The 24903-nt window shown below is 45.6% G+C and overlaps 4 protein-coding genes across 11 annotated transcripts in view; 2 read left to right on the top strand and 2 right to left on the bottom strand.

The window, feature by feature from the left end:
* HDAC6 (histone deacetylase 6) overlaps window positions 1-4450 on the top strand; it is a 45181-nt gene extending 40731 nt beyond the window's left edge. For all 4 annotated transcript variants that reach the window (XM_075868929.1, XM_037430526.2, XM_075868928.1 and 1 more), the window contains exons 29-30: window positions 3148-3276; window positions 4151-4450. In XM_075868929.1, coding sequence (XP_075725044.1) covers window positions 3148-3276; window positions 4151-4216 — 195 coding nt within the window. In that variant the 3' untranslated portion in view covers window positions 4217-4450. The remainder of the gene's footprint in view (window positions 1-3147; window positions 3277-4150) is intronic.
* Window positions 4451-6762: 2312 nt separating this feature from the next.
* Window positions 6763-10515, bottom strand: LOC142767387 (uncharacterized). Of its 4 annotated transcripts, none has more exons than XM_075868938.1 (5): window positions 8811-10515; window positions 8680-8739; window positions 8512-8616; window positions 8343-8444; window positions 6763-8046 (listed from the first exon to the last, which is right to left on the bottom strand). In XM_075868938.1, exons 1-5 carry the CDS (start codon window positions 8833-8835, stop codon window positions 7868-7870), a joined length of 471 nt encoding a protein of 156 aa, XP_075725053.1. In that variant the 5' UTR covers window positions 8836-10515; the 3' UTR covers window positions 6763-7867. The 4 variants fall into 4 exon arrangements, with proteins under 4 accessions (XP_075725053.1, XP_075725050.1, XP_075725052.1 ...); XM_075868935.1 differs by having other exon boundaries at window positions 8343-8456; window positions 8512-8739; window positions 8811-8870; window positions 9407-10515; XM_075868937.1 differs by having other exon boundaries at window positions 8343-8456; window positions 8811-10504.
* Window positions 10516-10633: 118 nt separating this feature from the next.
* On the bottom strand, window positions 10634-22834 carry LOC119180081 (diphthine methyltransferase). Of its 2 annotated transcripts, none has more exons than XM_075868931.1 (7): window positions 22551-22834; window positions 20854-21098; window positions 20632-20786; window positions 19276-19345; window positions 17773-17838; window positions 14791-15029; window positions 10634-11008 (listed from the first exon to the last, which is right to left on the bottom strand). In XM_075868931.1, the coding sequence occupies exons 1-7, from the start codon at window positions 22662-22664 to the stop codon at window positions 10863-10865; spliced, it is 1035 nt and encodes a 344-aa protein (XP_075725046.1). In that variant the 5' UTR covers window positions 22665-22834; the 3' UTR covers window positions 10634-10862. The 2 variants fall into 2 exon arrangements, with proteins under 2 accessions (XP_075725046.1, XP_037287120.2); XM_037431223.2 differs by having other exon boundaries at window positions 14851-15029; window positions 22551-22833.
* Window positions 22835-22971: 137 nt separating this feature from the next.
* LOC119179804 (ADP-ribosylation factor-like protein 4C) lies at window positions 22972-24843 on the top strand. Its single transcript, XM_037430923.2, has one exon. The coding sequence runs from the start codon at window positions 23738-23740 to the stop codon at window positions 24341-24343; it is 606 nt and encodes a 201-aa protein (XP_037286820.1). The 5' UTR covers window positions 22972-23737; the 3' UTR covers window positions 24344-24843.
* Window positions 24844-24903: the final 60 nt, after the last annotated feature.

Here is a 24903-nt window from a genome sequence, read left to right as displayed (position 1 = left end):
GTCACGACAGTGCACAAGGCGAATTTGAGACGGCGCGCAACGCGAGAACTGTATTTAGCAGTTCAAAACTCCCGCCACGCGCCCTCCAGCAACGCGCGCAAAGCAGACGGCACGGGCTGTTTCCGGAGGAGAGGTCGCTGCACATGCGCCGTTTGGCTACCACCGACAGCGGAGCGCTCAGCAGCTCCGCGAACGTCTCGCCCTTTTCTTTTCTTTTGTGTCTTCTTTATATTCTCCCTCCCCCCTTTCTCATGGCGCTGAGGCGCGCTTCCTAATCTTACGCACCCCCTTTTTGCCGACGTGAGCCACGTTGCTTTTGCGTGCGTGTTTCTTCTCTTTTTCAACCGCTTCCGCCTTATTTTTTATCGTGCTGCGCTCGTGATTCCAGTAACATGAATGCGCCAGGTGGGAAGCGAAAGCGCATAACGCTAGATCAGAAGATGATAAGAGCCAATGATAAGAGCTAGATGATAAGAGCCGTCGAATCGGGGACCAAGAAGGGCAACGTGGCAAGAGACTTTGGCGTATCGACGAGCACACTGTCAACCATCTTGAGAAAGCAGGAGTCCATCATCGACGCTGTTGCACGTGGCGTGAAAGGAAGCGCTAAGAGGATGAGGGCACCTGCCTTTGAAGCGGTCGAATGGGCCGTTTTTAAATGGTTCTTGGACACGCGGGCCGTGAATCTGCCGGTGAGCGGCGCCTTGCTGCAAAGAAAAGCGAGAGACTTCGCCTGCATCATGGGCTATGACAACTTCGTAGCAAGTTCGGGTTGGCTCCAACGCTTCAAGGAGCGCCACGACATTGTCGGGAGAGCGGTCTGCGGCGAATCGCAATCTGTCGACGAAGCAGAGGCTACCAAGTGGGCGAAAGAAAACCTCGTGCGGCTGCTAGAAAAATACAGCGCGGAGGATATTTTTAACGCGGACGAAACCACTCTCTTTTTCAAGATGTTGCCGCACGACGTTAGCCCTCAAAGGCGAGCCGTGCCATGGCGGCAAACAAAGTAAGCTGCGGATCACTGCGCTACTTTGTGGAAACATGACCGGCTCTGAGAAGCTGCCAATTTTCGTAATTGGCAAAAGTGCATCCCCTCGCTGCTTTAAGGGGAAGAGGCAGCTCCCAGTCAAGTACGTAGCCAATCGCAAAGCCTGGATGACCAGGGAGATTTTTTCAAAATGGCTTTGCGAATGGGACGAGAAGCCGGCAAAGGCGAACCGCAAGGTGTGCCTTGTTTTAGATAACTGCACCGCCCACCATACCGCTGCCGTGCTTCAAAACATCGAGCTGCTGTTCCTTCCTGCCAACTACACAGCAAAAATACAGCCGCTTGACCAAGGCGTGGTTATGTCGCTGAAGGCAGGTTACCGCAAGCGTATGATAGACAAGCTCCTGCTCAGCATGAGGATGAAGCGAGACACCGATGTTGACTTGTACGCTGCGCTCGAAGTGCTTCAGGCGGCGTGGATGAGTGTGACGGCGACCACGACCGCAAACTGCTTTCGACACGCATCATTTGCCGGCGCACCAGACGCCAGCAATGAGCCATCAGACGAGCCCACTGTGCCCGACGGTTTTGCCACATCAGACGAAGTCGCTGCATCATGGACGGCACTTCGTGACGCCGGTGTCGTGCCTGACAGCGAGTTGTTTTGCGACTATGTGAGTGCGGACTCGGAAGTGGTGGCAACCGAGCAGCTCCTGGATGACGATATTGTGCGCGCTGTCAGTGATCGTAACGAAACCAGTGACAATGACTCTGTCGACGAACAGGAGACAAACGTGCCGACGGCGTCGGAGGCATTAGACGCAGTGGCCGTACTGCGCCGCTACTTCGGCGCTCACGAGGGTGGCGAAGATGGCTTGAACATTGCGGCCGCAGCTGAGCGAGCCATCGTTCACATTAGGAAGATGCATCAACGTCCAATTACGGACTTCTTTGCACCTAAGTCTGCCTGAAATGCAAGCTGTGTATTTTGAAGTGCATTAAAACAGGTGCATGGCTTTTTCCTTTTTATTCGGGAATGCGGTTATTTTGTTGCATACCACCGTGCGGCGGGATGCTATTTCGCCCGCTATTTTTTTGGGGTAAGTACAGTGCATAATATTTGCGGTAAATTCCCGCTATGGCTATAACGAAATATTGGTTATAACGAGCAAATAGCGGTGGCCCTCCGATTTCGTTATAACGATGTTTAACTGTATCACCCTTAAAGTTCAATGATGAATATCTATAATTATAAGCATAATGGTTTCTAAAAAATGGGCATGCCATTAATTGGCCCACACTATAACTTTTTTTAAAAACAAGTGCTTTCAAATGAATAATGGAAAAGTTAACGAAAGAGTTTTTTGTTAATTAGTTGAATCAATGTCATTTCAGCTCTGCGAAAGCATTTCCTCAATGGAGAGTTCATGTGCAAAAACAAGAAGAGGCCGACTGTTCTGGGACCTTTTTTTAAAAATCTACATTGCCTAAAAAAAAAACATGACCCGTACGCTAACCTGACTCTTTGCCCGACATGACGTCAGCATAAGGAGTTTCAAGCACCAGCGTGGCGCTGTGGTATAATACTCTAGTGCGATGCGGAAAGCCATCGTTGCTTCTGAAACCCGCTCAATTCAGCAGGTGCAGCAGCTCTCCGGAGCTGCTGGAGTTTGCTGCTTGATGTTGAACTGCGGGATAGCATGCTGGTGGCCAATAACGTTCATAAGTCAAGAGTGGCGTTTTCTGCACATCTTGATGCAGGGTCCCACCGCGTGCCGGCGGCGCGTTCCACAGTCTGCTAAATTTACATAGTTGGCATAATAGCGCGAACAGGAATCGCCGGGGTGAGAGAGCGATTCTGTTTCATCACGCGCGGTTAAGATTCTGACGTGTGCTCATCTCGCATGTTTGCCTCGTGCCATCCCTCCCTGCTTAGGTTCCAGCGCTCTCGTCAAGGCAAGAGAAGGACTGCTTCAAGTATGTGACAAATCCATATAACTGATGCTGTACTGAGGTCGTTCAATGATTACGGGGGATTACGTGCATCACGTGTTCAAGCCCTTCTTTTGACCGACTCTTGACAGTTCAAATTATTGAAAAGTCAAGAATATTCAGCTTCAAAAAGAGGTGCTTGGACAGACATTGGATCTTTTGCGCAGGTCTACTGTAGCCGCTATGTGAGCGGCCACATGGTGATGCACCACGAAGAAACCCAGCACCCCTTGGTGCTGAGTTACTCAGACCTGTCGGTGTGGTGCTATGCCTGCAACTTCTACGTCACGAATCCTGTAAGTGTTCCCGTGCGTGCTCTCAACTCAACAGCGTGATGTGTCTCGCGTCTTGAAGGCACCTGCCATCGTACTTCACCAGATTTGCGTGCTGCTTGGACACTCTGGTTCCCTGATTGCCCTAGCAGTCTGTTTGGTGTCGTGACCGAATCATTCCCCAATCAGCTTACCAACATTGTACTATCAGCATCGCAAAAAAAGCATTTCGCAAGACAAGCATTAGCAATGGAATAGTGCATATCATCCTGTCATCACCATTGACAGATGGCGCCGCATGATCTGCCTATAATGGGATACGGTCTACTGCTGACTTTTCGGACATGCTCGAGAATTCGGATGTTTTCGTGGCGTTTTCACATGCCCCACATACACTGCAGTGTATAAGAACATCCGAAATTTCAGATACTGAAACTCTTCGGTGTCCAATTTTTCAGGCTTCAAAAATACATAAAAAAACTAGGTCATGCAATCAAATGGTGGAATTCGCGGGTATGATTCTGTCAGCTCGCTGCATTTCATATGAGGCCTTTGTCCTGAAGTAGACTTGAACATGTAGGTTGCGGGTTCGTATCCCGGCTGCGGCGGTTGCATTTCCGATGGAGGCGGAAATGTTGTAGGCCCAAGTACTCAGATTTCGGTGCACGTTAAAGAACCCCAGGTGGTCGAAATTTCCGGAGCCCTCCACTACGGCGTCTCTCATAATCATCAGTGGTTTTGAGACGTTAAACCCCACATATCAATCAATCAAGACTTAAACATGTTTATGACAAATAGGGTGATGATGAATGAGGCAGTGATTTCGTGGTGTACCTTCGTAATTCACTCGCAGAGCTATGGCCATGAGTGTCAATGCCATTTTGCCTTTTGTTTGCAGGTCCTTCAAGCTGCCAAGGAAGATGCATACCTGAAGAAGTTTGGCACTGTTGAGTTTGTTGTATGATTGCTGGAACCTGTTGAATGAAGAAGTAAATGTTTCTACTTCCCGAGGGACTCCTTCGAGTTCCGCGGGCTTTGAAAGGAAAAGCCTCCTAAAGCTTCGTGCGAGGCACTGGCACATTGCAAGCTCTCACCTTGCAAACAAGATGTTCTTGAGGGCCATTCCCATGAAGAGTGTGAATTATTAATTTATTTTTTACAGTAGACTGATTAAATATTGAATTTTTCGTATGCCCGATATTTCGGTCATGTCTGATTTTCAAGACTCATCTGTGACATCGTCAAGTTCCCCATAAAGTGAGTGGGTTAATATTTCCGAAATTTCGGATGCTTATAGCCTTGGCCATCTGATTTTCTGGACTCCTTAGTGCTGATTGCAGACTCGGAGTCGCCATCAACGTCGCTATTTTGGTTGTTTTTATACCCTCGAAACCATCATACTTGCATCGCAGGTGTGACCAGCAGCACCGCGCCGCGGCTGCTGTACCCTCGAAACTGTAATTGCCGCAGTCTAGCGCACGCCAGTCCGTTGTAAGCCGTAGCTTAGTCAAATCTGTGGTCAAATTTCACTGTCTTGATTCACGTGTTTCTGTCAGTTCTGTGGCAGATTGTGTGCTGCTGCACGCTATCTTCAGTGTTCACGTTTCCCGATCTGCAGCGTCCGCCGCGCTCCTAGCTGTGTGACACTGCGCTTTTCGTCTCAGGAATTCGCTAAGACAGCCGTCTCGTCCAGAGTCGACAGCATGCCTGACAAACTTCCACGCGTGGACGTTGCCTTTGACGATCTGCGCGCTTCCGGAATTTCGATTTCAGCCGGGATAACCTTCGAAGGCTTTATTGACGCTGACAAAGACCTCGAACTGTGTGTGAAATTAGCCGTTGACATAATCATTTGTCAAGTTATAGAGGATTTCGAAAACTCCAACACCGAGATCGAAGAGGCAGCGCCTACACAGCCAACGAGTTCGGAGTTGACCCAAGCGCTGACGACAGTGTCATAGGTGTACAGCGACAGCATGACGTTGGTTGAAATTAAGGCAGACATTGTTGCGGCTAAGGGGAATGCCGTACGAAAGAAAAATAATAAGCGACATTTTTGGGCCAAAGTGCTGACCAATGAGGCAGCACCGGCCACGTTGGATTTTTTCTTTTGACTATATTTAATAAACGGTTCTTTTAAGAGCCACCTAAACTATGCATTCGCTCTAGATTGCAATGAGTATCTTGTACTCCTGCCGTGACCCTCTTCGTCAGTGCAAAATACCGGTAAAAAAGGTTCATTTTTGCGTGTGTGAGAAAGCCAGCGTGAGCAGACGATAATTTGCACGAGGTGCGTCACAGCCTTGCGTGGCCATGTAACCAAGCTATACTGTAAAGCCTTAGCCCAATTCTGCACCCGGAAACCGAAATCAAAAATGGTCCACATAAAAAAGGTGACAATAATTTATTTGTGTTACTCTTGCGGAACACTTCTTTCCTTCAGTGAATGCGAAATCGTACGTGCACGTAGGGGCGTGATTACTTCTAATTAATTTTATTGTTTCTGTTGCCTTTTTCTTGATGACCAGAACCAGTTTTTATGCATTTACGAGGTTTCCAATTGTCTGGTTACAAACGGCTTTGCATGCATACATCACATGATGTAGTACTATAAGCCTCATTATTTTCCTCGAGTTTACTCTGCTGAAGCTCTTGTATTTTGACATGTCTAGAAGTGAAGAAACAGCCTATACTTTATTCCGTATCTCAAGCTCGCTTTTCTCCCAGCTTGATTTTCGCTATTAGAAAATACCATACCAGGAGTACAACTCCATGCTGCTGCTGTTGCCCCCCTGATCCCAGGATATGAACAGTGTAAGGACACACAAGGATGGGTGTTGAACAGCGATGAGAAGCACATGTTTTTGTCTCGTCAATGTTCTCGTCAGCTTTTGCACTGTTTGCTTAGTAAAACGAACCGCCAATTCTCCAAGTCAGCCGCTCTAAATCGATTGCACTGCTGGTGGGCAGCCCATCTTCACACCAGAGATTGATGTAAATGCGCGAATCACCAACAGTGTACTCAACAGCTTTATTTAAATCTTTTCATTTTGTTGCAAGGGACATGCGCCAACTGTAAACTTGAGCGATCTGTAGGCCTTAGCGTGTCTGCTTGCTTGGTTGCCGATTTTGCAATCCATGGGTAATAAATAGGGCGTGCTTGTCGTGATGCACGGCACAAGGCACTTTTCTTGTTGTGCAAGGCACCATAGAGAAATAAAGAAAGGTGAAGAGTGGACACTCCCGTAGACCCCAGCGGCCCAATCGACCCTAGCACACCTGGTGGTTGGTGAGAGCAAGTGGCGTGCGCTTCCCGTTTCGGTTTCACTGGCGCAAATTTTGAATTTTTATTTTTTTATTTCGATTAAGTTATAATAAAGAGAGATGCAGGTAGTGATAATTCACTACGATTTTATTCATCGCGCTTGTTCTTGTTCTTTTGTTCACTTGTTGATCACTTGTTTTTTTTGGAACAAGTGATCAATGTATATATCAGTCAAAGAGACAGAGTATCCGCAATGTTTTATTCAAAGGCAAGGTAGAGTCTGAGAATATAAAAAGCACAATATGACAAAGGTAGACAACAAATGCATCTCGCCTTGCATATAAATTGTAACAAATATTGTAACAAATACAGAGAGAACACAGACAACGCACACATCGCTAGAGTTGGCAGAAGCCGAGAAGCAGGTGAAGTATGACACACCAGGCCCGTAAGTAAGTAAGGATCTATGGCAAAAATACAGCACACAATGCTGAAGAAGAAGGAAGAAGTGACATATACACAGCAATGAAGTCGCGAATCACGCCTGGGGTTAACCAAAATAATGCATAGAAAAAAAAGAGTGCACAGAAACCACACGACACAATATAGCAGAAAGGCAAAGCTGCAGTGTGCTGGCTGTGCTTAAGAACAGCTAGCCAAAAATGAAAAAAAAGCAGACTTGATGACTGCTTGTCCTCAGAAAGGTAGGGCTTTGCAGCTTGCTCCCTACGTGAAAGACAAACTTTATGCTACAACACTGGCAGGTCTTGTGGCTCTTCTTATTATCAAAAACTTAAGATCCCAAGTGATTTGCGTCTGGGTGTTGTTGTGACGCTTGCGAGCTAAAATAGATTGTAGTCATCACTTATCCAGAATTGTGGACCTTAATTGGTGTTACGAGAGCGGTATTACAGGGCTAATAAATAGCAGAAGGAAACCACCTTGGCTCATTATTTTTCACAAAGGCTCTACATCGTATGTTATCACTCACAAGCTATATAAAAATAAAATGGCAGCGTCCGCAGCCCCATCAAACGCTACAAGTTTGGGTATTCTTTTGAAAATTTTGATGGGCGAGATGAGGAGGTTGATGAGAAGCTAAAATACAAAAAGCGTGATAACGTGAACTGTGCCCACTTCATACTGTGTTCCTTACCCGCTCGAAGACATTTCAACAAGCGGTTTTGTTATCGATATATTACTTGAGCTGGAGAGATAAAGCATACACAGTGACCAAGCGACCCACAGTAAAGTGTACAGTTCGCCCGCATTTGCTACAAAAATACAGACAGGATACCCAACATTCTTTTTAAGGTTATGCAAATCACTTCGAGCGAATACACAGTGTCCCTACTCCTCATAGCGGGTAACCAAAACAATGTATGCAACGAATGAGTGGTTAGTTTGGTGAGGCTGTCTCCGCAGTCTTTTGATAGTTTTCCGCTGTGCTGCTACTTTGGCTTGCAGATGTTTAATGGTTTGCTTGTACTTCATTGATGGAGACATTGTCACTGGCACACAGGAACGCACTGCAATAAACAAAAAAACGGATGTAAAAGCGAAGAACAACTAATCCCATACGAGCACTTTCCTCGCTCTTTCAGACCCAAGGTGCACAACTTTCTGTGGTGCAAAGTTTTCGATTCCACTACCTAAAAACAAACCATTCACAATGTTGACAATGCACAAAAAAAATGAAAATCACTGAGAGCCTACCCTTACATTTTGTAAGTGCACACGTAGTGTCCTTTTGAGGATAGTTTCCTCAGAATGTCCTAAACATAAAATAGCACATTAAAAACAGCTGCAATAAAAGCATAGTCACCATTTTCTCTAGGGCACTCAGACGTGGAGCTGTTGGCGGAGACATCTTCTGGAGGGTCTTGTGAAGCTTGTTCAGTGCCTCGGACAGTGCTGTCGGAACAACCTTGCGAGCGGCCTGCGGAAGTCTCAATATCAATCCACTCTGGTGTTGAAGGGAACATACAACTTACCGGTCACACAAGTTCCTTTTGTGACAGCTGAACGACTGGTTAAGGTTTTCTCCGGCAAGACGAAGTCAGCAGAAATTCTTTCACCAGCTACAAGGGAGCTGCCACCTGCAGAGGTTTGGTCAACGGTCAATTTGGGTAAAAAAAAAGAAATCGCGACACTGAACGCACCCTGTTCCTCGGGGCACGTCAATGTGTGGGAGCCGCTTTTTGAAGCCTCTACCGCAGGTCCTAAAGAAATGAAATTACGACAATGTGTCAGTAATAGACTTAAAATAACACAAACTGAAGCTCATCCGCACCTTGCAGTGCAGCTTCTGCAGTCATGTCACAGTCACTATTTGAAGCGACGCTCAGAAAATCTGCATATATGTGCAGTTGGTACAAGTTACAAAGCTTGTAGCATGGGGAAACTTAAACAACTCTTTCAAACACATAAATTGGTAGAACGTGGAAGAAAAGAGAAGGCACCAACAAGGAAACAAGTAATTTGTGATTTTTGGAATTATCAACAGTGCCAGCTTTCACTGATGAAAGGTACAGATGCTCGCGTCCGTGGCAGACGCAGCACGCGTCGCCTCGGCTTGACGCCGTGCCGCCTATGCTATACTGCATACGTTGCACAATGTTCCCGTCTAGCCACAGCATAGAGCCGCAAACTTTCTTTTTAGCGAACCTCCCCGTCCTTACAAGCTACAGAAAAAGGTTACAACTGCGTGAATGAGACGCCACGTAAGAAAGAAACTCGCACACACGAAGCACAACGTGTGTGTGTGCATCTTTCTATGTTTGTTGCATGGTGTCTTATTTGCACAGGTGTAACCGTTTTCTGAAAAAAATGACCGAACAAGACCAACAACATGTCATTCAACAAGCTTCGCTTGAAAACGTGCCTCACCTGTTATCTCACGCTTGAAAACGCCGACGCAGCCGACGTTGACGAAAGCGACGAAAGCTTCTCGCTGTCAGTCATGCATGGGCTTGTCGCTGGGTGGATGGTGTTTATGACAGTACGGCTGAAGAAAAATAATCGCGTAAGGTGTGTTGAATAAATTGTTTTTATGTATAAAGAACATACCTAGTTTGGGCGTATAATTATTATTTTGTGAAAACAGTTCTGTTGCATTGATTATAACTGTTTTTTTTTTGCGCTTGCGTCCTCTGGCGTTTGATGAGAGCACTAGTTGAATACGTAATCGTGACGCACTTCCTGAGGCCAGGTTTCGCGGAGTGTCCTCTCTTGTCTTCTTCTTTCTCTATGAAGGCACCTCGACTTCTGTTGCGTACGTATCATTGGCTAGAGCACATTGCCCGGAACACTGCATGGGCACCCGCTTTCTTTGCAGCCATTGCTCCGCGCAATCCATTGTGGGTCGGCGTAGTCAGCGCTGCAAGCGTGTAGATGGAGCGATATAGTAGGCTCTCTGGAGCATGCTGGCAGCCACCAATTGCACCGGCTGCACCCATGTGTCGAACTACAGATGTTGTTTTCACCGTGGTGTAGCTTATGCTGCATCGAACTGTTTAAGCAAGGTAGCTCGAACATACATAGTTCTTTGTTTTACAGGTCACTTCGTTGTGTAATCTGTCCCCGAAAGCGGTCGCACTAAATTACAGACGGGTCCACTGTTAAAGGGAACACCTGCATGAGCATCATGTTTAGATTTCGCTATCTTACGGAATCATGGTGGCTTAGATATGCATAAGGCTACTGGTGGTTAAAAGTTCCAACTCCTCTTGACAGACTATTGACTCGCATGAAGATTGTTTCTTAATCCACTTTTTTTTAGAGGGCCAAGAATATTGATGGTGTGCATTCGAGTGTTCCCTTTAGCTGTGGACCATACTGTACATGCTGCCACTGTAAAGATTGTAGCAAGTTGCTATCATCTCAGAAAATGTGTATGTAAGAAATGACTACCGTAAACTGCCAAGCAAGCGTGGCGTTTTTCATCCACTCTACGGTGAAGGATAATCCAACCAGGTTAGTAGGGGGGGGGGGGGGGGGCAGCTTACTCTGTCCCTGACAGAAATCGGTGGTGGTGGGAGGGTCACTAAAAATAAGAGAATGCCCTTCTATGTTTGTAATGAAATGCGTTAATCATAAAGCCTTTCATAAACAGCATTAGATATGCATTCAGTGTGCTCATTTTTGTGGTTTTTTTACACAAGCGATGCTTGTCATAAAAAAAAGAGAAATGGCCGTAGAGGAGGAGTGGGAGTAGTGGGGGGGGGGGGCCTGCTCGGCATTTTACAGGAATGTGACGACACAATCAAAATGTGCTCGGACAGTTTGAAGCCACTCTGTGGCCCCCCTTGGGTGTCGTTGCGAAGTCACATAATGCGTGGCACGACTATCCCTCTCGAAGTACATCGTGCTGCCACAGCGCTAGGTGCTTGTCGTAGAAAGAACACGAAGCCAGGGTGTCTTCGCACGCCCAGTCGATGCCGTATGCCATGGACCGGTGACCGATGTAGGTGCAGACGCGCTCCAGGGCACCTGCACGTCGTAGTAAGGTAGTTATGAAAGCCTGTAAAGTGTGCTTAAAAACCAGTAGAGAGCACACTATCACTGGCTCTTTACAGATACTTGTATACAAAGAATTGGAAGGAGTCTACATTAACGAATAATCACATGTTTCGAGGCACGAGGCTCGAGCATCACGTATACTGTCAGCATAACACGTTAGTTACCTCTAGAATCGGGAATACACGTTGACAAGCGTAAAAGAGGATATCAACGCCTGTTGTTTATGCTTGTGTGTTTGTTTACAATTATAACTGTTTATTCATCATTTAGGAGTACTAAAGTACTCCAGTAAATGCCAGCTAGGCATCGAACAAGTCTTTTTCAAAATGATCTGTCAAACGTCTTTTTTTTATAATCTTCACTGGAAGTGAATTGTCATGGTAACTACACTCAACAACTGCTCACGCAGTTACTTAGATTTAGGTGCACAGTAAACAACGCCACATAATGAAAATAATGCAGATTCCCTCACTATAGCATGCCTCATGATCACAGTGTCATGGTTTCGGCTCGTAAAACCCTTCATATTTAATCGGTCATTATCACTAGCAGCTTGCCCATTTGAACAGCAGCCTTAGATGAGCGCACAAGTATCTTCGAATTTGCAGTGACCACCTAAACCTCTGAGCTTTGACCGATTAATCTAAATACAAAAAGAACGGTCGAAGTGAGAAATTTATTGGGAGGTAGCCCTGTCTTCTTTCTCTTAATTCTATGCATTATTATTTATGTTAATTTATTTGTTTTGTGGCCCACCGCTTCAGAAGTTTCGTTTGTTACTCTTCTGGTTCTGAAGAGATATTTCACTCATAGAAAAAGCCGAATGGTCCTAGATTCAGGGGTGCAATAGCTGCTCCGATAGTGCCGGTTAGATACAATTGTTCACACCAAGCTGTGCCAGAAGTGTGAAATTATTTGCAATGATGCCAATCTGCAACAAAATGCTAGACCAGCCTCAAAATTTTCTCAGCTGTGCAAGAAATAGCTAAAAATATGGGCCAATAAGCACCAGAATGGCCAACTTCAGTTTCGAGATCATCCAATCCTGTCGCACAAACAGCGTTTGGCACGCTTAATGTTGAAAGCACGAAAACTTTTTAACACCAAAGTGTTATATGCCAGGGTCCACGACGGCTCCGCTGACGTATTTACACCACAGATATGATGTCATAAAATGTATACTAACAGACTGCAAGGAACAAAACGTGAAGAAAAAGTTCCTTAGCGGGGCATCAAACCAGTGATCTCTCGCTTCCCAGCACGTGATGCAAGCCACTATACGTCAATGTGCACGTTGCCTAGCTTGCTAACAGCAAGGTATTTATATACACCGTGTACCGTTCACGGTCCTCGAGACTCTGCAAGCGCATTTTCGTCATCAGTAGCGAGAAGGCGCAAGGGTAGCGCGTTGGCTGCGCGTGGTGTAAAGGTCGAAGCCCTGTGCCACCTGGCGCATTGCGATGCGTGCGCACCTCCACATGGCGAGGTCAAAGTTCGTATAAATGGTTTCAGGCGTGGTCGCTCACCCGCACGTGCGCTTAGCTCGGAATTCGGGTGATTTGTACCTCTTGTGCTTCCACCGCAAGTTTACATTGAAGTTACAGTGGTTAAAGAGAGCACAATGACCACTTCGGTCGCTGCCGTGGCCGCGTTTATGAAAGGAGCGCGCTGCTCACACACGAAAAAGACATTGTGACAGTTGTTCATGCCAGGCGCGTACTTGTGCGTTTTTTTCGTGTGTCTTTCTATTTGAACAGCATGGTTTGAGCGTCGAGCTGTGACAGTTGTTTGTCTCGCTCTTCCTGTTTATGCTAATTTCATGATTGCTTTCTGCTTGAGGTGCGAGCTGCAAATTTCGAGCTGCTTGCCGCGTGACATTGCAATATGTTGCTGTAGCAATCATTCTTTCGTTCTTGTGATGAAACAACGCACAACAACTTCTTTACTACCTTTATAAATACACGTTTTGCTTTCGTGTTATACCGGTTCCTAAGAAGAGGAATCAGCCACGTTATTTTGTCGGTTGCCGTACTGCTGTACTTAAACATTTCAAAAATAATGTGGAAGCTCCGCATAAAAAGGTGTTCACAACGTGCCACTGGTGTGCTGAATGAAAGCATTGCCTGACGCCAAACTTTTGATTTTTATGGGACATTCCTGATCGTACAGATGTGACCATAAGTTTCCTTACAAACAGACGCAACCACCACTGCGAAAAAGAAAAAAAAAGGACGAAGGTTCTGAAATTTCCTGGCCTTCATTCTCCCGCGTGCAGAATGCTTTTTTAGTCATTTCAACTGCAGTGTGTTGGTGTTGAACAAAAGAAAGCATTCTAGAATTGGGAAAGGGCCACTAGTAGAGGGTGTCACACACCGTTATAGTATATTTTTTTCAATAATTACATGTACTTGCACGCACCATATAATCACAAGTGCTAGTATGATTGCTGACACACACGCTCACTAAATATTCTAGCAATCATTCAGAGCTGTCTATGATGTTTCTGCAGCCCTCGGAAAAAAAAAAATGTCAGCACATTTTAGGCACGTTCACAATTGTATTTTCTGCACCTTTCAAGTAATCTAACAGGCACTTCAAATGGTAATGGAGACACTTTTCTCGTTTGCGCTGTTGGATGGTTCAACGCACTGTTCTCGGTGAACGAGCAGAGCTTATGCGCACTGTGCGTGGGTGCGCTGACATTGCATGGTTTGCTAGACCGTTTGTTTTCGGGTCTAAAAGTAACCTTTGTTTATTATGGTGCTCCAAATTTGGGATTTGGTGCTTGGAGAATGGAGGTCTTCTCCAGCGTGGTCGCCGACAGTGGGCAGAGTTTACAGCAAGTGTCTTCTAGGGCTCATTTAGTTACAAAATGTTCTTTTACTGTCAGTTTTTTGCATATGTACATGCACAACGTACCCTTAGAAGTGTGGCAGCTTGGGCTAGTTGGTATGGCATGACGATAGTTATAGCGCGAGAACAAAACGACGACACAGAGACAAGAAGGACACGAAAGACACGAGCGCTCGTGTCTTTCGTGTCCTTCTTGTCTCTGTGTCGTCGTTTTGTTCTCGTGCTATAACTATCGTTATTATCGTACCCTTAGACTTCTATTTTTTCCTGAAAACTGGAATTCGGCGAGTGACCGTGTCATGACCTTTTTAAGTAGGCATACTCTAATATTGAAGTGCTTAAAATATTTGAACAAACATTGCAGTGTTTGAATTCTTGACACGATTTTGAAGTATTAGAAATGAACAAATAAACGTAGAAAGAACCGTATGTGGCCCCCTGTAAAGGTGGTTTCACTGCAAGTACAAGTGCTACACCAACAAAACATTTTTTCAGAAAAGAATCCATTTTGTCGAGGCGCCCGACTCATTAAACTTACATAGAATAATCATATTTGAAGTATAAAATATTGTTATATGGGCTTATATGCTCTTACTATAGTAAATTTCAGAATGCAACACATTTTACTAGTTATCGGAATCTTGCTGAAATTCAAGTTCTGCTGTGATTTAAAGCTGCTTCCGCTTGTTTAGAATCAAAAAGAATGCCATCCACACATGCTTTGTCCAGTTTTAAAAAATGTTATGCAGGTTGATTAAGTCATGACAAATACGCCCATTTTTCTTTACATGTCTAATATATTATTCAAGTAATTAGATTCAAAATTATTCCACCAAATCACTATTCCCACATCTCTAACGTTGATGTTTGCCACCATACGAGCCACCCAGTTCACTCACCCACTGACCCGGTCGTAATCTCAAGAGAACGGTTCGAACTGCGAGGAGCGAGAGTGTTACCGTCCGAGCTGTGGGCGAGCACGCATGCTCCCCCGTGCATCGCGGCAACCGCCAGCAGCTGCTGCCGATGCGTCGGGCCCACTCTCCAGCGTAGCCGCCACACACCACCTCCCGCCTGTCCCTCGGACAAGGGCTTGGAGAAGCTCCGCGTATCCCACAGCAGCACTTGCTCGTCGTAACTGCAAGCAGTGTAGTCATCGTTCAGTTACTAGTATTCTTTCAGCATCGACACACGGGGGTGTGCCAGAGTTGCAACAATATCATTGGAGGCTACCATTAGTGTAAAGTCCGCCTCGGTGGAACAGCGCGGCTAGGGTGCTCGGCTGCTGACCTCGGGGTTGTGTGTTCGCTCCCGACCGTGGCGGTCGCACTTTGACGGAGGCGAAATATTACAAGCCCGTGTGCTGTGTGACGTCAGTGCAAGTTAAAAAACACCAAATGTTCAAAATTTCTTGAGCGCTTCACTACAGCGTCTCGCATAATCGCATCGTGGTTTTGAGATGTAAAACCGCAGATATTATTATTGATGTTATTACTGTTATCGTGATTGAAAACCAGCTGACAATGAAACCAAGAAAAACATGGGGGACTCTAAGTGTTCTGTTTAAGTGCACTGCTGTAATTGTGGTGTAGATTTGGAGAAAGTAAAGCAAAAGAGAAGACTACTTGCTGCCGGCAGTGGCTGCACCTGCAACCTCTGAAGGTAGCAGGCGCAGTTGGTTCAGTCCCCGGTTGTGGCAAGTTGTTTTTTTTTTCTTTCACCTTCTCCACATCTACACTAAAAACATCTATATAATGAACCTGAATATAAGAAAATATTGGTTATCATGAGGCAATTTCATAATACTCTAGCAATTATTATAGCTTTAGGAATATACTTTTATGTCAAATTTTCGGATTTAATAAACTTATTTTTTGTAAAATACAAATTCATTATAATGAGCCTTAAGTGTATATCACAATTACTATAGGAAACTTGTAACAATACAATGTCCCTGATACTTTCTTTTGCTTCACTATTGGCTGGTTTTCAATAATGTGTCAAGCTTAGAAATTCGCCCTCAAAATTAACTTCCTTCTCTTATGGTAACATTGCAACATCTGCCAAAGTGCAGTTTTAAAATATCTCAACTAGTCACTTAAGGAAGCATGAATTTGTTGATTGCACGGTATTCTTGGTCTTATTTTACTCGCTTATTTTAAGACTGTAACCGTTATTGTAAATTTTTATGGTAATTCTTAACCAAATTCAATTGCCAAATTTGCTACCAGCAGTTTGCGGCACTATGTTAGATGATGGTAGGCAATGTCTGCGATTTGTTTTAATAGCAACAACATTATCTTCATTCAGTCTCGATTCAGTTGACGAGTTTTCTGGCTTTTTTTTCCTCTCGAGAATACGTGGCAAATGATTTCCCTTATGTAGAATGTTTACGGAAAACTCAAAACGGCACTAAGCAAAATAACAAGCAGTGTACAACCAAAGACACTACAAGTACAAACCAATGAGCACAAAACATGTACCAGGTCTCTAGGGTGATAAACCTTGCTAGCTGACTCTTCAGCTAGCAGAGTTTCTAGTTGAAGTCAGCTAGCAGCTAGCGCGCTACATTCACCTAAGGTTCACAGGCGTGAACTTTACGTGAATGTCCAGCAGAATAGAGGCCTTTCTGACTGAGTGCACTGAGTACACTGTCGTGCAAAAGATACGCAGTTCCGCGAAGGTCGTCCAGGCATGGTCAAACGAAATAGACTGAGCATGCCTGCTGAAGGATGATGATGAATTGCACCAGAGCGCGAACGAAAACGAGAGCGAAAAGATGAAACTCTTTCTGTCCCGTCTTCTTTAGCTCATCATACTTCACCATGATGTACCGAAAGTGTGTCGCACTGCTAAGGTCAAGAGTTCCGGGTTCAACTCCTAGTAACAATATATGCATTTTGTTGGAGGCGATACGTAGACTTAGGTGCTCATTAAAGAGCCTCATACAAAGTCCCTTACTATGGCGTGCTTCGTAACCAATCCTCGGTTATGGCATGTACAGGCTTGTTCACATCTGTGACCAGTACCGGTCGCGTGACAAAGCTGGTCGTCAAGCGACACACAAACATTCTCAAATTGCCACTTCAGTTGCAAACTGACCACTCGGGCTCAGTTGCTCACTGCTCAATTTTTTAATCATGCAACTGCAGTAGCAAACCCCTGAGCCAATAAGATGCACAGGGGCAGGATGTTTGCTTATCCTAGAGCACGTTGGCAATGTGAACCATTTGAGAGCAGATGTGAGCACTGTGTGGTGACTGTTATTAGTAGAACTCATTGTTGGGCTAGTTGGTACATGTCTGAATCGAATAGTCCACTTTGCGCCAAATCACAACCACACAGAAGATGCGACTGTCTATGTAATTCTTCTGTGCGGTTGTGACTTTGGCACGAAGTGGACTATTAGTAGAACTCGCCGTTGGGCTAGTTGGTACATGTCCACTTAAACAGTCCAATTAAACAGTCCACTTCGAGCCAAATCACAACCACACAGAAGATGTGACTGTCTATGTGATTCTTCTTCTGTGTGGTTGTGATTTTGGTGCGAAGTAGACTATTAGTAGAACTCGCTGTTGGGCTAGTTGGTACATGTCTGAATTAAATAGTCCACTTCGCGCCAAATCGCAACCACACAGAAGTTGCGACTGTCTATGTGATTCTTCTTCTGTGTGGTTGTGATTTCCGCTCGAAGTAGACTATTTAATTCTGCTATTAGTAGCTCTCGGATGTGAACATCAGTCGCCTTGACTTGCTTTTTGGTGGCCAGTCGCAAATCATCGCGCGACCGGCACAACTCACTGGTGCGGGCGACTGAGCCTTCAGACTTCATAAATTAATGATAAACCAACACGCTCAATTCACTACTGTATTGAGCTTACCTGCCCGATGCCAGCACGTGGTCCTGGTGGGGATGCGGAGCAATGGCCGTCACTCCCATGCTGTGCCTGCAACCGAACCAAGCGTCAATACGGCTCTGCGTGACATGTTTCAACTTTTCTTGTACACTTGAACCTCAACATAATGGACTCAGATATAACGAAGTATCTGTTAAAAAGAAGTAAATGAAAAATAGTCTTGTAATATATAGTGCTAGGAATAACCTTTATAACGAATTTTTTTGGTATAGCAAACTTCTTTTCTGGTAAGGTGCTACTTTGTTATATTGAGGTTTCAGTATTGTGTTTTAGAAAAAAAATGGAAGAGATTTCATGCCTCCTTTGCATACTTGGCACTTTTTACTGCAGGGACACTAAAACATCAGCATAAATAAATACGGATACAACCAGGCAAGTCTGTTTTTTCACTGACATCACACTGTAACAGACACACGATTACAATTTGTATTGGATGTAATTGAGGTACTTTTGTGCCAGGTGTGAATTAGGAACGTTCTACTCGTCCACTGTATCACCCAGCAAACCTTTTTTACCCATGTGCCACCTGTTCGAGCTTTCTAGCCTATGTGTCCAAACTTGGTCCTCCTGGCCTCAAGTGTGCTGCGTGGCATTGATTTGACTCGCTGTGAACCTCATGTCTACTGTTGAATTTTCTTTTTAGAACAGTCGCCCTTCATTTGGAGCCTCAGTCTCTAGATGGGTGCAGTGGTTGTTGAGGCAGTTACTGCACAACACATAGATGGATGCCGTGCTTCGTTAAGGCACTTATGCGCTTCGTAGGTGCACCGCACTTAGCATACCACATCCTCGTTTCGCAGCCTGATCATGAAAAATGGCACTAAGGAAGCTGCACTTTACTTTAGTTAAGCTGAACCCATGCATTAAGCAATAGTACTCGTGATTCACTCTATGGCTGATGAGCGGCACCAGAAATCTCTTTGATACAATTGGGAAGAAACGCTATGCCTTCGATGTCCTGATAGCCACGTCCTCCCTTTAAAACGTATTCCCACGAATTCAATGTTCTGAATAGAAGATTACTACAGGAGTAACAGAATGAGCCGGAGTCATGCATAGAACGCAACTGAATCGCAGGTTTACCTGCGCGAATGTCTATAGAAAGTCGAGTAAGCCAGTTGTACTAATGCTACTTTACTGACATTTGGAACAAAATAGAAAGTGCCGTGAGTACACCGACGCTACTTCCTTCAGAATAAGCACACTGCACTTCACAGAAGCACCACATTCCCAGGAAATTTTAGTTCTCCTTGACTTCTCTTTATCAGTGGGTTGTACATTCAAGAATTTTACTCTATGTTTACGAATGTATGAAAAATTTAACCATGAAAGCTAGCCCACACGAGTAGGACACGAATCATCAATGAAGTACAAACTGCATGTTCATGAACGACGACACATGACAAGCTGGCTGGCCGAATTACTACGGCAGTGCGACCACAGCGCCATAATGCTCACTTTGGCTACCTGCGCAGTGTGCGGACAGCCTGTCCAGGGCTTCGCTCATCCCAGCAGCAAAAACGGCAGTCATCCCCTCCTGTGTAACAACAAAAACACATTCAGGAAAAGGGCCCACTGTATCACAAAGATGAAAGATAGTGTAAGAGCACACATGGATGAACCAGCTTGGTCACACTATGATGGAAGAAAAAGGAAGATTGCCAAGTAAGATGTGGAGACACGAATGAGACATAAGCAGATACACTCGACTGAAACTGCGGAAAAGTGGCTCCACTTTGCTTCAACATGCAAAGTATATTGCTTACGACGACAGCGCTGCTGGATACGCTACCATGTCTGATGGGGTGTTCCACGTGCCACTTTCCATTGACAGGAGTAGACGTGCAGTTTTTTCTTCCTCGTATTTGGCTACTGTCAAAAGTGTGCTAACGCACGTGCTTTGGCAAAGCAAACAAATCTTGTTTCAGAAATATATAAACAGCCGCATGGCTGCTGAAATAATATCTGCAAAAAAATGCAAAAAAAAAGACCTCAGCTTTCTACTGCAGGGCTACAACAAAGTTGCAAACTGTAGGGTAATTACCTTACTTGTAGGGTATTTTAAAATTTTTCGGTCAGCGTAGGGTAGTAGGGTGGTGACACAGAGCAATTTCAACATTTCACGCGTCATTGATCTGTCGAAAATCTGCACAACATATCTGATTGTTACATTCCTGCAAAGATCCGTATTGGAACTGTCTTAATTCCAATGTCACCAGCACGAAAGATAATACATTAAATATCCTTGTGCTAGGTTTGTTTTGTTTTTTTCTCGGGGCTTGTTTGCTTTTCCTCTCTCTGTCATCTCCTGTAAAGGGGCTTTTAAATTTTGCGACAGTGGTCGGTTTCAGTTATGAAGGCGAAAGTTTTAGGTGCCTCATCATGCACGAAAAGTGATGGTTGGCCTTAACGCGAGTGCTGCAAAAGATTATGATATAACGACGACGATGCATGATGTGGTTGTGGCATGACATATCCCCAGAAGTTTTTATGTCTTCATGAATTCATGGTCACGTCACTGTGGCATGACAATGTGACGTCAAACGATGGTTCATCAGATGTCATCGTGGGACATCAATAGGTGGGCCAGTCCTGGATGCACCCAATAAGTCTGAACGTCGTAGAATGTACGTTATCCGTACATTATCACCATTACATGACGCTATTTAAAAGCATAGGGTAAAACGTAGGGTGATAAGAAAGTGGTATAGGGTAAAGTAGGCCAATTTTGACACTTGTGTAGGGTATTTTCCAAAAATTGCTTGGCAACACTGGGCTAGGATAGGAGCGCTACTAATCTGGAGATTTTTGTGACTTCCATACCAGTGTAGAAGATGTGGGGCTGTGTGGCATCCCAGGCAATGCTCCAGGCCTCAAAGCCGTGACACTGCATTTCTGCGACGGATTCCAAGGAAGCCGAACCACAGATCAGTGTCGAGACAGACCCGTCAGAGCAACTTACAGCCAACTTGTCGCCCCTGCATTGAATGATGCCAAGTTAGCAAACAGTAAGGGCAGCAGTTAACAAGCACGCTAAGGACTCACTCAGGTGCCCAAGCCACAGCCAGTACCAGGCAGCTTGCGGCTTGACAAGAAGCCTCTGGCTCTAGCCGTTCCTCCCGTAGCCGGCGCAGCTGTACCGTGCCGTCGGAAAAGGCACCTGCTAGTACATCGTCCTTCCACTTGATGTCGAGCACTCCTGGCAATGAGCCGAAGTGGCACCACTGTTGCACGTCTGCTCCGCCGTGCCACTGGAAGGTAGCCAAGGCACCCTGCCTCTCGCCTGCTTCCTGCAAAATGCACAGCGATGCAAACTGGTTCTTAGCTGGAACCAGTACAACAGTATACTTGCATGATGAAACCATTGCAGGAACACAAGGATCATGAAAAGTATAGCACGACTACTCAACCATCTTGACCCTTTCGCTTCTGTTGATGAGTACAGACATCGTGAAATTTTGTATCAAAATGACAGAAGACAACTATACTAGACATCCACAAAAATTGTATAGTTCATTGTATTGTATAGTATAGTTGCCATTGGTCCCACATGGAACCAATGGCAACTATACTTGTCATAGTTGTGTTCCTCGGTGCTAGATGGCCACACCTGTTCATGCTGTGCCAGTTGTGTGTTGTCTTTAGTTTTTTTGCAGTCTTTCGCTGTATTGCTTGAAGTTACCGTCAACTTGTGTTTTTATGCAATTAGTGAAATAAGGGAACTACTGAATTTTCATGAAATAATGGTCCTGTTTCTTGAGAAACAAAAGCTTCACAAACCGAGCAAAAAAAATTTTTTTGGTGAATTTGGTGTTACTTCCTTTTTTTTATGGTAGTGAAATGAGTGATGCGCTCCTATGCATGTCATTATTAACAAAAGGTGTATTGGCAAAAAAAAAAAAGAAATATAGTGTTAGAACAAGATTGGTGTATTGTTGCTAGTCAGTCAATCCCGTTGATAAACGGTGTAAAAAAAAAACCTTGTGTGATGGAAGGAAACTTTCAGAAGTCTTCCTGTGTGCTGTGCTAACAGCCCTGCTTTTAATGCAGCAGTCCTGAACTGGCATATTTTGCCAATGTTGTTCTTGCATGTGCATCTATAACTACCTGACACTGAATGTTACTCGAAGCTGTTAGAGCTAGTAAAATTTAGTCTTTTTTTATTTATATATTTGCACATATTGCAAATTCTCATTATGCTCTGCACTGTCATGCATTTTTTTATGTGTGCACCCGGGGATTTACCAAACATTCATGAATAAGTTAAATCTGGCACGACATCTTGTGAATTGTTATTGTGTAACTGTAACAACGAAAGAGACGAAAATTTTCGGGGCTCGTTTTACTTTGACAGCTGATATAAAATAATAACTGTGGAAACACATTTGTGGACACGAGAACAACGCATAAATTGCCTGAGTGAAATCGACTCGTGATTGGTCCTCGCAGTCCGATTGCGCAATAGACTAGGAAAAATGATTCTGAATTGGTCGACCCAACGCATGAGTGAAATCGACTCGCGATTGGGCCGCGCAGTCCGATTGCGCAATAGATTAGGAGAAATGATTTTGTCCAATCACCAGCCAGCTTCAGCGCGCGAAATTTCGAATTGGATTCCTTGAAAACTGACAGCGTTGTTGTTGTTTTTTTTTTTTTTTTTCATTTTCATCCCGCACATGAGGCCATACGAATTAGTTGCCCTGAAACAAGAATGCACCGTGATTCATACTTGTGCGACTTACTTCGTCCAACTTGTACATTCCAACGGCGAACAGGCTCGGTCTAACTGGGCAGAACTCGACGCAATCGGCGGGCAGATCGAGCTCGGTGGACCACAGTTTAGTTGGTTCGACCATGACTATGGAGGCGTCAGCCACGGTCAGCCAGAATGATCGCGTAGATTGGACGTGTCCAGCACGTGTAGACAATTTTTTTTCTGAACGACCACACAAATACGGCAATGTAAAGCTAGTGAGAAGAAAAATCCACGTGCACTATTCCGAAGTAGCGCGGGCGAGTGTGTGATTGGTCAAACTTGACGTACCTACAGCAAAACTAATGTTACAAAATTTTTAATTGTGCAACTTGTCCTGTCATCTATGTTTGCAAGTCTAAAAACGTATAATAAATGTTTAACAATTATTACGACATTTTAAAGTATACATTCAAGCCGACAGGTGGCGCTAATATCTGCAAGGTTCAAATGTGCGTGCACAAAATGTATGCATTTCAAACTAAAACCTTTCAGTTAGTGTTTTTACTGACCGCTGCATACGCGGTTGTTACATGCATGGTTGTAACCATGCTCGCATACACGGAGGAAAGACAGGTCTGCACCTTTCCTTCCTCCGTGCTCGCATGCATGGAGGTATGCATGGTTACATGCACATATGGAGAAAGTTAATGCACACGAGTTGTACATAGGAAGGAACACTCGCAGCAAGGCAAAACCTCACATGTGTAACATTTCAATTTCTTTTGATAAAATGCTTTGTGTGCAGGCTCATGCTTTGTGTGACGTAAGCAGGCAAATGCTTTGTGTGACGTAAGGTCGGTAAGGTGTACTCTTTCATGACTTTCAGCTCCACGTAACTGCTTTGATACGGGCTCTCGGTCGGGCTTGAATCTCGGTCACGACGGTCTCAAAAAAACGCAGCATGCGAAAGCACAGCCTTTAAGACGTGAGGCCAGTACTTGAAGATCGGCGTCGTTTTGGCAGATGCTCGACTAGCGGCAGGAAAGCGCGCGCGCGTCTGGCCACTGTGGTGACGCCTGCCGTGCTGCTGTCATGGCGCCCGTACGATCGGGGTGGAGCATCTCAGTCGCTGGTGGCAAAGAAGCCGTCGCGAGACGCGATCGTCGGACGGCGGGGATGCAGAGGGGCCGCCGAGGCCATGGCGACCGTTGAAACGACACACCAGCTGCCGCAATGGGCTCGGCCATGGGCAAGGGCGCCGCCTCGCTACTGGATAGCCTGCCGCCCAACCAGTCGCTTCACGTCGTCATGCTGGGCTTGGACTCCGCGGGCAAGACGACGGCCCTGTACAGGCTCAAATTCGACCAGTACCTCAACACGGTGCCCACTATAGGCTTCAACTGCGAGAAGATCAAGGGTACCTCGGGGCGCGCCAAGGGCACCAGCTTTCTCATCTGGGACGTCGGGGGTCAAGACAAACTGCGCCCCCTCTGGCGTTCCTACACCCGCTGCACCGACGGAGTCGTCTTCGTCCTAGACTCCGTGGACGAAGAGCGCATGGAAGAAGCTCGACTGGAGTTACAACGCGTCGCGCGCGAAAACCCGGGTGTGCCGCTGCTAGTGCTGGCTAACAAGCAGGACTTGCCCGGTGCTAAGGAACCCCGCGTAATTGAGCGATTGCTCGGCCTACACGAACTGTCGGCCAGTCACTTGTGGCACGTACAGCCGGCCTGCGCCATTATCGGCGAGGGATTAGACGACGGGCTCGAACGGCTTTACGACATGATCGTCAGACGGCGACGCCAAGCGAAGCAGGCAAAGCGCAAACCGCGGTCCTAAACTTGAGCCCTGTGGACTCTGTGTGGTGTGTGTTTGTGTGTGTGTGTGTGTGTGTCTCGTAACGGAACGTCCGCTGCTGCTGCCCTCCAGTGACGACGCGTACTGTTACGTGCATGCCGCAGCGGCACAACGCGTCGCTTGAATCCGTCGTTACTATTTGCCCCGAAAGGTGGCGCCACATGACCCATAGCGACTGCCCCCAAAATGAACAAACGAAACAAACGCCTCCCGTCACCGTGCTCCAGTTTCTTTTTGTCTTCGTGAGGGTGTTCGCGCGTTTGAAGAGTGTGTTCCTGTTCCTTTTTAAGTAGTTGTTTTTTGTTTGTTCCCTCTTTCCCGACCCCGTGGTAGTAGTCATGTTCAATGTTTTCCCGGGGCCGGCGACTGAAGCCGCTTCCGCTGCAGGTCAGCGTACGCAGCTCGCGTTTTGTGTATCTCGTAAGCGCGACAATGGTAACGCCACGCCACCGACGCAATAAAAATATACATAAAGAAATAAACCTCGCGGTGTCGTTCCATTGATTTCTCACTCTTTCGCACCTCCCCGTATCTCGGAAAAA

This window comes from Rhipicephalus microplus, chromosome 7, assembly GCF_043290135.1.
Source record: "Rhipicephalus microplus isolate Deutch F79 chromosome 7, USDA_Rmic, whole genome shotgun sequence".
NCBI classification, from domain to species: Eukaryota; Metazoa; Arthropoda; class Arachnida; order Ixodida; family Ixodidae; genus Rhipicephalus; species Rhipicephalus microplus.
Note: the sequence above shows the minus strand (reverse complement) of the source record. Positions and strands in the feature narration are given on the sequence as shown.